Source organism: Pomacea canaliculata, linkage group LG11 (assembly GCF_003073045.1).
Source record: "Pomacea canaliculata isolate SZHN2017 linkage group LG11, ASM307304v1, whole genome shotgun sequence".
Classification (NCBI taxonomy): Eukaryota; Metazoa; Mollusca; class Gastropoda; order Architaenioglossa; family Ampullariidae; genus Pomacea; species Pomacea canaliculata.
In genome coordinates, this window is record NC_037600.1 from 18,016,635 (window position 1) to 18,030,903 (window position 14,269).

At 40.9% G+C, this 14,269-nt stretch overlaps 1 protein-coding gene across 2 annotated transcripts in view; it reads left to right on the top strand.

The window, feature by feature from the left end:
- LOC112575121 (phosphatidylinositol 4-phosphate 5-kinase-like protein 1) overlaps positions 1-13,958 on the top strand; it is a 23,247-nt gene extending 9,289 nt beyond the window's left edge. For both annotated transcript variants that reach the window (XM_025256707.1, XM_025256708.1), the window contains 4 exons: positions 530-625; positions 995-1,067; positions 10,878-11,034; positions 12,728-13,958. In XM_025256707.1, coding sequence (XP_025112492.1) covers positions 530-625; positions 995-1,067; positions 10,878-11,034; positions 12,728-13,184 — 783 coding nt within the window. In that variant the 3' untranslated portion in view covers positions 13,185-13,958. The remainder of the gene's footprint in view (positions 1-529; positions 626-994; positions 1,068-10,877; positions 11,035-12,727) is intronic.
- Positions 13,959-14,269: the final 311 nt, after the last annotated feature.

Here is a 14,269-nt window from a genome sequence, read left to right on the forward strand (position 1 = left end):
CATCACTCTTTTTGATCACCTGTACTCTTTCTTGGAGCACTAAAGCTTTTTGTTTTTTTTTGTAACATTTATCAATAATATCTGCAAAACATCGTAATGACTATCCTTGCACTTGTGAAAAAGAGGCACAACAATGAAAAAGTCGTCTCATTATTTTTGTGATTTGTGCTGAAAATCATATGTATAGAGCAAAGCAGTCTATTTTAAAATGTACTTAATTTTTGTTCAACATGCGAGTTTTGCACAAAGTCATAATTGAGGTCAAACTGTCAGTTGTAAGCTGGGTTGGGGAGATAGCTGTAATAGGGATGATGTTTTTATAGCAAAATGCATCTGTGAAAAATTTCTGGGTCCTAAGAGGGGAGGGTCTTAATTGCAAAAATCTTAATAGAGAGGTTTTACTCTAAATAGTTTGATTTCTACGTAAGTTTGTAATAAAAATCATGCTTCTGTACAAGGAAGTTTTTTAGTTAAAATCTGGGTTTTGTGCTTATTTTCTTAGTCTTCCTTATATGACTTCTTATGGCAGAAGTTCTTCCTGGCGATGCAAAACATATTTTTTCCACCTGACCGAATAAAAGACAGATTCGATGTTAAAGGATGCTTAGCAGGAAGATACCAGAAGGTACCGTGTTGAACAATTTGATTTCTGTGTGTGAGAGAGGAATGTGTATAGGTGTGCATGCACATATTCCCTCAGAAGCACATGTGATGTTCGTATGTGCATTCATTTGGGCAAGTTTGTGTGTGTGACAGTGTGAGATGGTGTATGTGTGATATTTTGTCAGTTTGTTGAACTTTGCCTATTTGAAAGAAATTATCATGCATTTATTTATGATTTCACAAAAATACTTTTAGTTATGCTTAGTTCAAGTATCTCTGTTGCTTGAATTCAAAAGCATAGAGTGTAGCCAAGTGTATTGTGACAGAAAGGCTGCAAACAAGAAATCTGTGGCATCTATGTCAACATTAAATTGTGTTTTGATCTCCACAGCCTGATCCACCAGGGTCCAATGCTATCAATGTCCTGAAAGACCAGAACTTCATTAATGAAAAACTGGAAATAGGTATAGTAAAGCAGGGTTTTACAGAATCCTGAAATTTACAGAGTTTTGGAAGTCAGAAAAAGTTTTGAAAAAAAATAGGAAACTGTTTTCCAGACCTTGAAAAATTTTGGAGGATAAGAAGAATGAAAATGAAAATTCATATCAACAGATTTTTTAATCAAAATAAACTCACAGTGTTAATGTGGATATTGATTACTTCCTTTGCAATATGTTACACTCTTGGAAGAAACATATATGTTGTAATCAAACATGCATACCTATAAGACTACAGTAAATAAAACTATAGTTCACAGAAAATTAGTTAAAATGCATTTCTTTATATTATTTTTATTATGCATAAAGTTTTTTGTTTGTTTTTATGTATAAAATCCAGAAGAAAGAGGGTAAATAAATAGATCATGGTTCATATTCATAAATATTGGCAATCCATAGGTAAAATTTGGAAGGAAGCCAGCCAGTTAAATTACTCAGAGAGCCAAACTAACTCCCTATTTCTAAGCCACTGATATGAAGTTACTTAACCATCTGGGATACTAGGAATTCCCAGTTAACGATGTCATTGCATGTGTTGCATGTGGGTCATAGGGTGAGAGTAGACTCGCATAAGAAACATAAAAGAATCATGAGTAGGAGCCACAGTATATAAGGTGCTGGAGGATGGAGTGAAGAGCTAGAGAGATGGCATTGTCCACCCATCGATTGGTCTGATAGGCTAATTGAAAAGGGCCCAGTTTGCCTTTGGTGGAGGATAAAAAATGTCTGAAAAAAACCCAGCCAACGCCTTTCTTCTGTCTCATACCCTGGAGATGCTGCATTAGAGTTTTAACACATCAGCGTGGGCCCACGTCTACACAAATGGGTCCTTATACTGCCATTCACAATGGGATTTCCTATTATCTGCTGGATCTCCATCATCCAGCTACCTGCTGTATGGGAAGCAGTCAGACTTGTCAGCATGGAAATCTTTCTGATTGAAGATACGTCATCCATACATTGCAGTCCTCTAGAGGGCAGTTGGAACAAGACACACAGCATCTCCTGAGCACTCTATCACAACACATAAGGATGGCTGTCCAGAGGATCCCTGCACACTGCGGCTGTTGGGAAACAAGACAGAAGAGAAACTTGCCAGTTCTGGCACTTGTCTGGAACAGCCAAAGCAGGCAATCCCCTACATTACACTTCAAAGACCAGTGAGCAAGTGAGCACAACCCACCATCACACAACCAGATGCTTGGTCTGAAATGCTACCAACAGACTGCGTGTACAGCTGTAGAGCTTAGGGATGTCATATCCTGAAAACGGCCCATGTAAAACAGTCTCCTAGATCCCAATGCATTTTCTGCAGCTCTGCCCACTACACAGAGCTGTGGCCTCAGGCAGCCATACTGAAAGAGAAGCTCTGGGACACTGAGGAGAATCTAGAAACAACAATCTCCATCATCAAAGGAAACATCAAAGCCTAATAGAATCTCCCTGGAATCTCCATGGTGAAAAGGTGTGATTTTAACAGTCTGGAACTAAATATTATGAAAACTAAAAAGTTTTATATAGATTTTCATCACTTATGATATTATGAGGCAGGTAAATAAGGTAGCACAGTCTTTTGGTTTTCTAGGTCTAATGATTTTTGTGATGGGCTGGATTTCAATTCCACTGTGATCTGAAAGAAAGCTTAGCAGGGCTTATATTTCTTTGCTCAAGCCCTGGAAGCTTGGTGTGAATTAGATCTTTGTTCAATTCTTTATTGTTACTGTAGAGAGCATGTTGACTTATTCTATCACCTGGCAGCTCTTTACAGAGGCAGTATTGTGACAGATTGGTAAACACAGCTGGCAGGATTATCCATATTCTCCCTTGTGACAGCCATCGTTGCAAACAATACATATCTTGCTAACAAGCATTCCAAGAAAAGTAAAATTCTACAGAACAGTTTCTATCCCTATGTTATGCAGGAAGGATTGCTATGTATAAGGTGGTGGAATCATGTCCTGGGATGTGCTGCATGTGGGTGAATTTTGAAGTATAAAATGGTGGAGCTGAGCAATACAATTATCTGGTTATTAAACTTCAGCCAATAAATTGTGTTATGGTATTATCATAAAATCATGATTGTGAATATTGCTATGATGTTACCACGTTTACATTAAGCTCTCATTGTATTGTCAGTTAATCTGTATTTGACAACTAAAAAAGAAACAAAAGCTACTGCTTGCAAGATTTTGTGGAGCTTTACGTTGATGTTAAAGTAGATCTGGAAAATGTGAAGGAGGATTTGGAAATGTCTCGTTTTGTTTTGTCCATGGATCTGCATCGAGTTTTAGTGTATTTTACCGTGATGTTTTGCCCCCAAGGGCCCGGCTTCTAGTGCCGGGGGCGAACACCCAGCCTTTCTCTGGCTGGGTGACAAAGCTGGCCCACCCCTTTTCCTTAGGCTTTTCTTTTTCTTGCTTCATTAGCCCTTTCATCTCTATTCTTTTTCAAAGTAAACATCTCCCTCATATACTACAGTTTTACCCTTCCTTTCTTCTGACTTCACCGGCCCTTCTTCTGTTTTTCCTTCTCCCATTACATCTTTCTTCGAACATCATTTCCTGTCTGCGGCCTTCTTTAGGTCCCCTGCGTTTGCCGTGCAGGGCGACCCGTGTCGGGGGAGAATGGGATCCTGGAGGTTGAGGTCCCTGATGGGCTGCGGCCCATCATACCAACACACCTCTTTGGCCCGGACTTCCCCTAGACGGGGGGTTGGTGTGGCCCACACCAATCAAGCGGCTGGTCGTGAATTGCCCTAGCTTTGCTAGAAGGCTGCGGCCGGGGTCAATCTGGTCTTGCTTCTGGAAGGCCAGAGTATATTCCTTGTGTAGCCCTGGTGTGACCCTGCTGGAAATACCCAAGTGGTACCGCTCGGTCGCATCCCCTAGTTGGACTCCGTGGTGGGTGGGGAGCACAAGGAACGAAACGTTAATCCTTTTATCATGGCCAAAAAATTATCTAACCTGGGGAAACGCATACGTGAAGATGATTCCTCTGATAGTGAAGAGGAAGTGAGAGAAAGTATTGAGGGGGCCTGGCCCCGTTTTTTGGTGGTAGAAGGCGCAGAGCAGGACCGACCTCTCTCGTCTCTATCACCTTTTGCCATAGCGAAAGGTTTTAAAAACATTTCCAACAATTTTTCTGCTATAAGACGTTTGCGCTCTGGACAATTCCTTGTTCAGTGCGCAAATCAAAAAGCTTCTGAAGCCTTACGCCGATGGGACGGTAAACAGTTCGTCGATCGCCCCATAAAAGTTACATCACATCGATCCCTCAACTCTTCGAAAGGGGTCATTCGTTGCCCGGACCTTGCTGGGATGACTGAGACTGACATCAGGTCAGAATTGGCATCTCAGGGGGTCTCAGCAGTACAACGAGTCACACTAAAGAGGGATGGGAAATCTATTCCCACAAACACCTTATTTCTAACCTTCTGTCTACCCAAAATACCCGACTTCATTGAGGTCGGGTACTTACGGGTAAAAGTTTCAATCTTCATTCCATCTCCCTTGCGCTGTTTCAACTGCCAGCATTATGGTCATGGGGCGAGCTTCTGCAGGTCCCAGGCCCGCTGCTTTCGCTGCGGCGGTACCGGCCATGCGGCAGCTGATTGCTCTTCAAGCGCAAAATGTGCAAACTGTGATGGAGCACACGTCGCATCATCTAAAGACTGCCCGAAGTGGAAGGAAGAGGCAGCCATTCAACGCGTACGTGCGGAATCTGGCGTCTCGTACGCTGAAGCCCGCCGTCGCGTAGTGGGTGGCTCCTCAGGAACACCTTCTACTTCGAATTCCATATCTTATTCAGCAGCAGTCATAAAGCGACCCTCCACCTCTGTGTCCATACAGACTGACATGACTTGGGTCTCCTCAGAAGGCCCTGTTCCTATAACTCAATCTATGCCGCCTCCTCCTCCTCCTCCTGCAAGTTGTGGTGGCGCCCAGTCAACACAGAAAACTCAAGCATCCCAAGCTACACAAGCATCACAGTCAAAGCCTTCCACCTCACCAACCAGAAACACCGTCAGACAACAAACGCGCAATTCAAAACAACCAAAAAACAAGAATATCACACCACAGACAGACAAGAATACCAAAACAAAACAAAAATCACCTGAAAAATCCACTACACCCGGGACCACCACAGCAGCACCTATACCAGTTCTTAATCGCTTCACTCCTCTTGGCGAGCAGGGGATGGATATGGATGAGCGACGCTTAATGTCGCCTTCTCCTTCCCGCCGCCCCCTGCCCTCTCCTGGATCTTCTCCTTCAGTTACTTTGGGGCGATCTACGTCCCTTTCTCACAGATAACACATGTCTATAATCCTTCAATGGAACTGTCGAGGAATCCGAGCAAACTTTGAAGAACTCCGATGCCTAACATCTCGCTTTTCTCTTGATGTAATAGCTCTGCAAGAGACTCATCTTCTTCAAACAAACTCTTTTTCCTTCAAAGGCTATCGAGTTCTACGTCAAGACTCACCAAATGATGTACCTTCAGGAGGGACTGCTCTTTTTATTCGTTCAAACCTTTTATATAGCCAGGTTCCACTAAATACTAATCTTCAAGCTGTTGCTGCCCGAGTTTCTCTGGGCAAAACTATCACTATATGCAGTCTTTATCTACCTCCATCAGCTCGGATATCCCGACAGGACCTTGAGAGTCTTTTAACCCAACTTCCTACTCCCGTCCTTCTTTTGGGTGACTTTAATGGACACCACCCCATGTGGGGCGGGGCCTCGACTGACACCAGAGGAGAGTTGTTGGGATCATTTTTTATGGAAAATGATCTCTGTATACTGAATGACGGTTCAAACACCTTTTGCCGTCCACACAACAGCACAGAGTCAGCAATTGATTTGTCAGTGGTCAGCCCAGCACTTTTATTAGATTTTAACTGGGCTGTACATGATGACCTGTGTGGTAGCGATCATTTTCCCCTTGTTTTATATTTTACAAATGGTCTGGAGCGGGACGATAACCTTCACAAAGGTGGGTGGAATTTAACTAAGGCAGATTGGCTTGAATTTCAGGCCCTCTGCTCCACCCACCTTACCAGAAACCCGTTCTTTAATTTTGAGATTGAAGACATTAGAAAAGACCCGATGTTACACCCTGCTAAAGTTTTCACCACAAGTTTAAATAAAATTGCATCAGAAACGATTCCGGTACTAAGGCACCGTAATAACCGACCAAGGGTGCCTTGGTTTTCAGAGGAGTGTAGGGTAGCTCAGCGCGCGCGGAAAAAAGCCCAGCGTCTTGCTTTCCGTCAACCCACTCCTGAAAATGTAATAAATTTTAAACGTACCCGAGCTCAAACCCGGTATATCTTTAAACAGGCAAGGAAACTTGCGTGGCAGAAATTTGTGTCCTCATTATCCTCCCGTACCACTTCCAAAGCGGTGTGGGCGGCCATAAGGAAGATAAAGGGAAGATTTCAGGCTGAGTCAATAGGCCATCTGCGGGTTGGAGACTCTATTCTTACAGAGGTACAGGATGTCGCAAATTCCTTAGCATCCACCTTTGCTCATAATTCTTCCTCTTCTCACTACTCTTCAGACTTCCAACGCTTAAAATCTGTCCAAGAATCATCGGGTTGTGACTTTTCTTCAGACAACTCCGAAAAGTACAACCTACCTTTTTCTCTTTCTGAACTACAACAGGCCCTTCAAAAGTGCAAGGATTCTGCACCGGGTCCTGACAATATTTCCTATCAGCTACTAAAACATCTCCCACAGTCTTCTCTCCTTCTCCTTCTAGATATCTTCAACTTTATTTGGGTATCCGGCTTTTTTCCCCCCTCGTGGAGAGAGGCAGTAGTTATACCCATTCCAAAACCTGGTAAGGATACCTCTGATCCAAATTCTTACCGTCCTATCGCTCTCACTAGCTGTCTATGTAAAACTCTAGAACGTATGGTAAATGCTCGCCTTACCTGGTACCTCGAATCTCAGAGTCTCCTCTCCAACCTGCAGTGTGGCTTCAGAAAACGCCGCAGCACCTGGACCATTTGGTCCGTTTTGAAACCTTTGTCAGGGATGCTTTTGTCGGCAAAGAACATGTTCTAGGGGTGTTTTTTGATTTAGAGAAGGCATACGACACTACCTGGAAGCGGGGTATTCTGTTAGACCTCCATGCCCTGGGCTTCCGGGGTCGTATGCCACTCTTCATTGAGAATTTTCTTTCAAACCGCCATTTTCAAGTCAGAGTAGGGTCTATACTGTCTGATCCTCAGGAACAGGAAATGGGCGTCCCTCAGGGCAGCATTCTTTCTCCAACTCTTTTCAACATCAAAATCGACTCAATCTTGAAATCAGTCTGTCCAGGTTTAGAGGCCTCTTTGTATGTAGATGACTTTGCTATCTGCATACGAGGCCGCTCCCTTCCATGCCTCGAACGCCGGCTTCAGCTGTGCGTAAATGCAGTACAAAAGTGGGTGACAGAAAACGGCTTCAATTTCTCTCCTACGAAGTCAGTATGCATCCACTTTTGTAAACTGAGAGGTATGTTTCCAAACCCTTCTATCACTGTCAAAGGCACGATACTCAAGGTGGTCCAAGAGGTTAAATTTCTTGGGGTCATCTTTGACCGTAAACTGTCTTTTCTACCTCATATCAAATCTCTACGCCTATCTTGTCAGAAAGCCTTGGACATTCTTAGAGTAGTTGGCCATGTCAGCTGGGGAGCGGATCGCACGGTTCTGCTACGTCTCTACCGTGCCCTGATCCGCTCAAAGCTAGACTACGGATCCATTATCTATGGCTCTGCTCGAGAGTCCTACCTTAAAATTCTTGATCCAATTCATCATCAAGGGCTCCGCATCTGTCTGGGTGCCTTCCGCACCACTCCTGTACAAAGTTTGTACGCAGAAGCTGGTGAGCCTCCACTTTCTCTCCGTCGTTTGAAACTCATGCTATCGTATGCCTGTCGCTTAAAATCCCATCCTGAGAATCCTGCGTATCGTGCTGTCTTCAGACCTCAGCGTGCTGCCCTGTATGCCATTCGTACCAAGGAGCAAAAGCCTCTTTCACTCCGAGTAGCACCTCATCTTCAAGCTGCCGGAGTAGATATCAAGCAGGTAGAGCCTTTACCTCTACAAACAACTCCTCCTTGGATTCTCCCTGTTCCTGAGATTCGCTTTGATCTTACAACTTTCAAAAAAGGGGACACTAGTGACCCCATCTATCTTCAACATTTTCGTAAACTTATTTCTGATTATCCTCAATTCTGTTCAATCTATACAGATGGCTCCAAAATCCCAAGTGGTGGCCCAGTCGCTGCGGCTGCAGTTCCATCCTGCCAACCACAACGGGCTGCTTCAGTCCGATTGGCAGACGAAAGTTCTATCTTTACAGCAGAACTTTATGCTATCATACTTGCCTTGCAGCATGCTCACCGCTCTTCGGAGCACAACTTTCTGATAATCTCAGACTCTCTTTCTGCTCTCCAAGCTCTTATTTCAAATGAATCTGATCACCCCCTTGTGGCCAAGATTCATAAAATTCATGCAGCACTTATCGAACGAAACAAGGACATTGTCTTTATCTGGGCCCCTGGCCATTCTGGCATTCCAGGCAATGTCCGAGCAGACCAGGCTGCTAAGGCTGCATGTCAGTCCCCTGGTAAAATACAGTTCCTTATTTCATCTGACTGTAAAACTGTACTTACAACCTACATACTGACTTTATGGCAAAACCTCTGGAACACCCTCTGTCAGAATAAATTATTCGCCACTCTTCCCTGTCTTTCTGACCGCCCACCTTTGTGCCATACCACAAGGCGGGAGGAGGTAGTCCTAACAAGACTAAAGACAGGACACACATATGCCACGCAAGGATACCTCTTGCGAGGGGAACAACCACCAGGTTGCCCCTGGTGTGGGGGACATCTTGACGTAGTACACTTTCTCATGAACTGTCCGGGGCTTCAGACCATTCGTCAAAAATTTTATACAGTGGATTCATTGTATGTTTTATTTAGGTCCATCCCATCGGCAGCTATTTTTGGTTTTTTAAAAAGAATAGGACTTTTACACCAAATCTAAGTCTAATATATCTTATGTAATTTCTGTTTTGTTGGCGGCCTTTTTGGGCTCCACCACCCATTTTACACCATATTTGTTTCTTTAACATTTAGTTAACTTATTACCGTGGTCTGATTTTAAGTTAAATAACTGGAGAAAATTTACCCTGAAACCTTTAAACATAAAAACTTTTTTATTGCCATGATATAGCCTTAGTTGCTGGCATGGCATAAAACACCAATAAACAAACAAACAAACCGTGATGTTTGTTGCACCGTTCTTCTCTGTTCTTCACTGCTTGTGCTGTCATTTCTTCCAGTCAGTACTTTTATCTACTAATGGCTTCTGTGTCACTTTGCCATCTTGTTTTGGTTTTTTGACTTAACAGGATTATGAGCCATCTTTACTGACATTTAATTTTTTCCGACTTTGTAAACCATGTTGCTTTTCAGTTTTTGATTGATGGACCATGCAGGTTGCTACGTGTGAAGTTTAGATCTTTGATTTCTGCGCCTCAGAAATGTCGTCTGGTGATAAGATGCGTTTTGTGTCATTTTGCATCTTGTTTCGTCCATGTTTCTGGTCTGTTCTCCTGTTCGCTTCATCAGTTCCAGGATTGCGCTGTTTCAAATGTGTTGCCCTAAAACGTTTTACTGGGCTGAATTTGTGGTCACTTCACAGGAAAGGCTGGTGCTGGTGAGAAGGCAGATCTGTCATTGCTCACCACATGTGAGAGACAGCCAAATGTCTCTACTGACGAGTGTCAAGGTGATGAAGACTGTGACTTTATCTCACCTGTCTTAACTGTCTGCGACCTCACACCATTCACCAGCTACATGCTGTTATGGGTCCCATGGTACTGTGGAGACGAAAACAACTCTTCTGTGCTTTAGACAACAACAGCCCAAGCTTTACCAACCAGTTACTAGTCCAAGGAAACCCCCAAAAAACAGTAGGACACTACTGCTTTCTGTACTATGACTCTTCAACAACCAGACCAAGAAAAAGAACCAAGGCTCGTGATAATTTAAACTGACTCATGGATCTTGACAAAAAAAAAAGAACCCCACAGGGTTCATGGAGATGTAATGAGTACATTTTTATAGGGCATTTCTCCAGCATCTGCCAGACTCAAGGGGCTTTATAATCCATTTAAAAAAAATGGTTATAAAGTGACAGGAGTTTACAGGTTGCTGCACTCCTTGTACAAAACTAGCACAGATTCCAGCAGGATTAATCTCTGAGGTAGATGGTTGATAAAGGGTCTCCTTTGAGGCTTTTCATTTTCTGATATAACTTTTCATATTTTTGGACAAGATATTGTGTTGCCTTACATTAATCAAAAAGTGGTGACCATGTTAGTCTGTATTTTAATACTGAGTAATTTTTAAATGTCAATTAAATTGAAATAAAGACTAATTTTCTCAGGCACCTCCTCATAGAAATATAGATTTTGTTACCAATAACAAGTTGTATAATGTCTGGGATAATATAGAGACCTCAGAGGACTTGTCCAATCTGAGTTTAGTAGGAAAACTGGTTACTTTTTCATTTGAGTTTTGAATGTTGCCATCAGAACTGAAAGAAATCTGTAAAGTACAGTTACATTTTCCCTAGACATCAAAATATTTATCAGCCAAGCAGATAATCTATGTGTAGAGAAATTGATATTTATTCTCCATCTGTGCCTTTGGTATTTCTGTAAATGATAGCAATTACAAAGACTGGTATACCACTTGGCATGGTTTCAGGTGCTGAAGCTGAGTGGCTTGTACAACAGATTACTGTTGACTCTGTGTTTCTGCGTGATCTCTGTGTGATGGATTATAGCCTTCTGATTGGCCGCCAAACTCTGCATCAATCTGAGCTCTCTCAAACAAAATCAGAGGTCGTAACCAAAATCTGGAGGTATGTCTGTTAAAACATAAAGATCATCAATGCAGGAAAGGAAAATCTGGTATACATATGAAAAATGTTTAACTTTTTAATGATAGGCGATTAAAATTCTCATTCTAGACAAATAACAAAAAAAATGGCAGTCATTTATTAACAGTGCATGATAGTGTAAGGATGGATATGTGTGTGAATAGGCACCTGCTTATTGTGTGCTGTTTGGACATGGACAGTGGACATGATTTACCATGTTTAGTTTTATGATTGTGGATCTCTGGGAACATAGATCATATTAGAAGTTCGAGAATCGAGTCAGCTTTTATTGCAGTTCATAAATATAGCAGGGTCCTTAGAATCTTTTGCACATTGCCATTTATGGTCGTTTAAGCTGAATATTCTTTCAGCATTCTGGCTAGAGTAAAGAACATGTTGCAGTCAATGAATGATGTGTCAAGGTCGGATAAGCAGCTGAAGAATACTGGCAGTAGAGGCTTGGCTCGCCAGAACAATTGACTTTGACTTTGGTTGAACTTTTTGTGAGTCACAGCAGCCACAAAACACTACTGTTTTAATTTTGAGGCAGTGGGTGCACTACATACATGTATGGACTTATTACTCAAGAGGAGTGCTGTGTTTATGTAATGTCCAACACTATTCACTATATTGTAAACAGTACCAAAAGCCAAATTTATCATACATGCAACAGAGTGTCAGATATAAGCTGTGTATTGTCTTTAAATTTTCTTTAATTTATTGAGGTTTTGACAGTTTGCAACCTCTTTCATAATTTTACATCAGTTCCCCTTATTTATTGACCGCTTATGCTCTAAACACAATGTTCTAAAATGTTCATCTCATGCAGTGTTGTTGTGTGGTGGCTATATTATGTTACTAAGCAAAATGCAAATACTGCGAGTGTCAGGAATTGTAACTTATGTTGCTATATACTGGGAAAATATTTCATGATTAGTTAATGATTGATGCAAGGGACCCTAAAAGGTCCTGTGCCCTGGAGCCCATGCTGGCTCTTGGCTGCTCTGGCTAGAGCTAGTCATTAGTCAGCTGCTTGTGGTCTTCCTTTTTGTTTGCACTAGGTAATTGAGGATTGGTTGAAGGATGCTGGTTATGTGTTCAATGCATCCCATAGAATGTCTTGTATATAAGTGTATGAAGTCTAAGTAAGGGAACAAGGATTTTCAAGGTTACTTCTCTGCATATGAGTAGATCAAGCAGAAAGCTTGGTTGGCAGTTCTTTATGTTTGGAGGTGGAAATGATTTCAACACCATGGGACTCAAGATTTGAGCCCGGACAGCCAAGACTTGGGTTAGGGTTAGTTACAGTCCTAGTGGATTAATTTGCACAGTGAAACCGAAAAAATGAATTAGATCAAATATCTTCAAAACAAGAGCAAGTAAAAACTTGTCATGGTCAAATTTGTGTTCAGCACACAAAGATACTACAGATTAGGGCGTCTGTAATAATTTCGGTGTTGACCAGTGCTATGCATCATAGACAGACCAATCTCTGTTGAAAAGCATCTCAATTGAAACAAAATTAGTTGACTACCTAGTGTCGATTAATCTCAAATGGGTCAAACAACAAAGTAGCATAACAATAACTGATGTGGTAGAATGCCATTTAGTGACATGGAAAATAACTCTGTCTGTAGATAAGAATAAAAAAATTGTATTCTTGTTTTTATTTCAGATCACTTTCTCCAGTCAAAAGGGTCAATCATCCAGAAGCTAATGGGATGAATAATATGCAATTAAGTGAAACAAAAACAGATGAAAAGACAGGCACTTCTCCACTAGATGAGCTGGACAATTTACCAGGCCTCATTACCATTCAGCCATCTTCACAGACTACCACACACATCAAGGGTGGAATGACTTTTCCATCCTCTCTTGCTCATAGCATAGAACGTTTCAACTCAGAACATAGACGTCTTTTGCCCAATAGCCCAAATGCTTTACACATAATTGATGGATTACAGTTTCGCTATTACTTGGGCATTATTGACTTTTTAACACAATGGTCATACATGCAGAAGGCTGCTCGTGTGTGGAAGATGATAAAGTATTGCTCTAGGGATCATTCTACTTTGCCACCAGATGTATACTCACATCGATTCATTACATTTATCACTGAACATATAGCATAGGTGGAAATGAATAATAATAATATTTCTAATAAATGCACTAGGCCATGTTCAATCATATCAATCTTTTATCAGTCTTTTAGCCAGTCATACAAAATAAAAATATCTACTTGTTCATTTAGTTATTTCTAAAAGAAAAATTCAACATATTTTTAAAGTGTGATAAAACTCACTTTTTAAAGGCTGTACAGATATCTAATGAGCACATTATCTTAAATTATTTGTAATATGCAATATGATCTATACAATAATATATCATTAATAATAATATATATAATTTTACGTATAGTAATATAAATTATTAAAGACTGATTAATATCAAAGTATTGATCAAAAATATGGAAACTGATAGCAAACATGCAGGAAACCATTGAAGGCAAATAATTAAGATTTTAGGGCACATTTTTAAAATGAATACAGTAAGTTAATGCTGTTATTATGTACATACAGTGAGTGACAAATAATATATTTCCCGCTGTTTTTATTCGCTATTTTGGTACATGGTAACAGAGATCTGTCTGTTATTCCTATGCTATAATCTTTATGCAAGTTCTACATATTATATAAGTTTACATCATAGTTATAGAGCTGTTGATGCACATTAAAAAATGCATATTCTGTCAGCCTTGAATAATTGTATGAAGCTAAATTATTGGAATGGCCTATGCAAATGTTAAAATTATATAAATATTTATTTATTTATATATATATTTATTTTCGCCACCAATAATGCATCTTATAATATGAAACACAAAACATTAAAAAAAAAAAAAAAAATTCACAAGCAAAAAGTAACCTATAAGCGTTGTAATTAAAAAAAAAGGAGTACTGCAAAAGATTTGTTTAGGATTGAACAGTGTGCATCTGTACAGCATTCAAAAAGAAAGGAGCACACACAAAAGAGCATAGACAGAGACTGAGAAACATGCAAAGGGAGTAAACTGTACTAAACTTCCCAGCAGCCCACAGACATAAGCACTCCCGTTTGAAGTATCAACTGACCAGTAGGAGAGCTTAAATGTGTCACCAAGAAAGCAAAACACCATCACTGTCCTTTGTATTCTTCTAAAACATACTTCTTGGTTCTC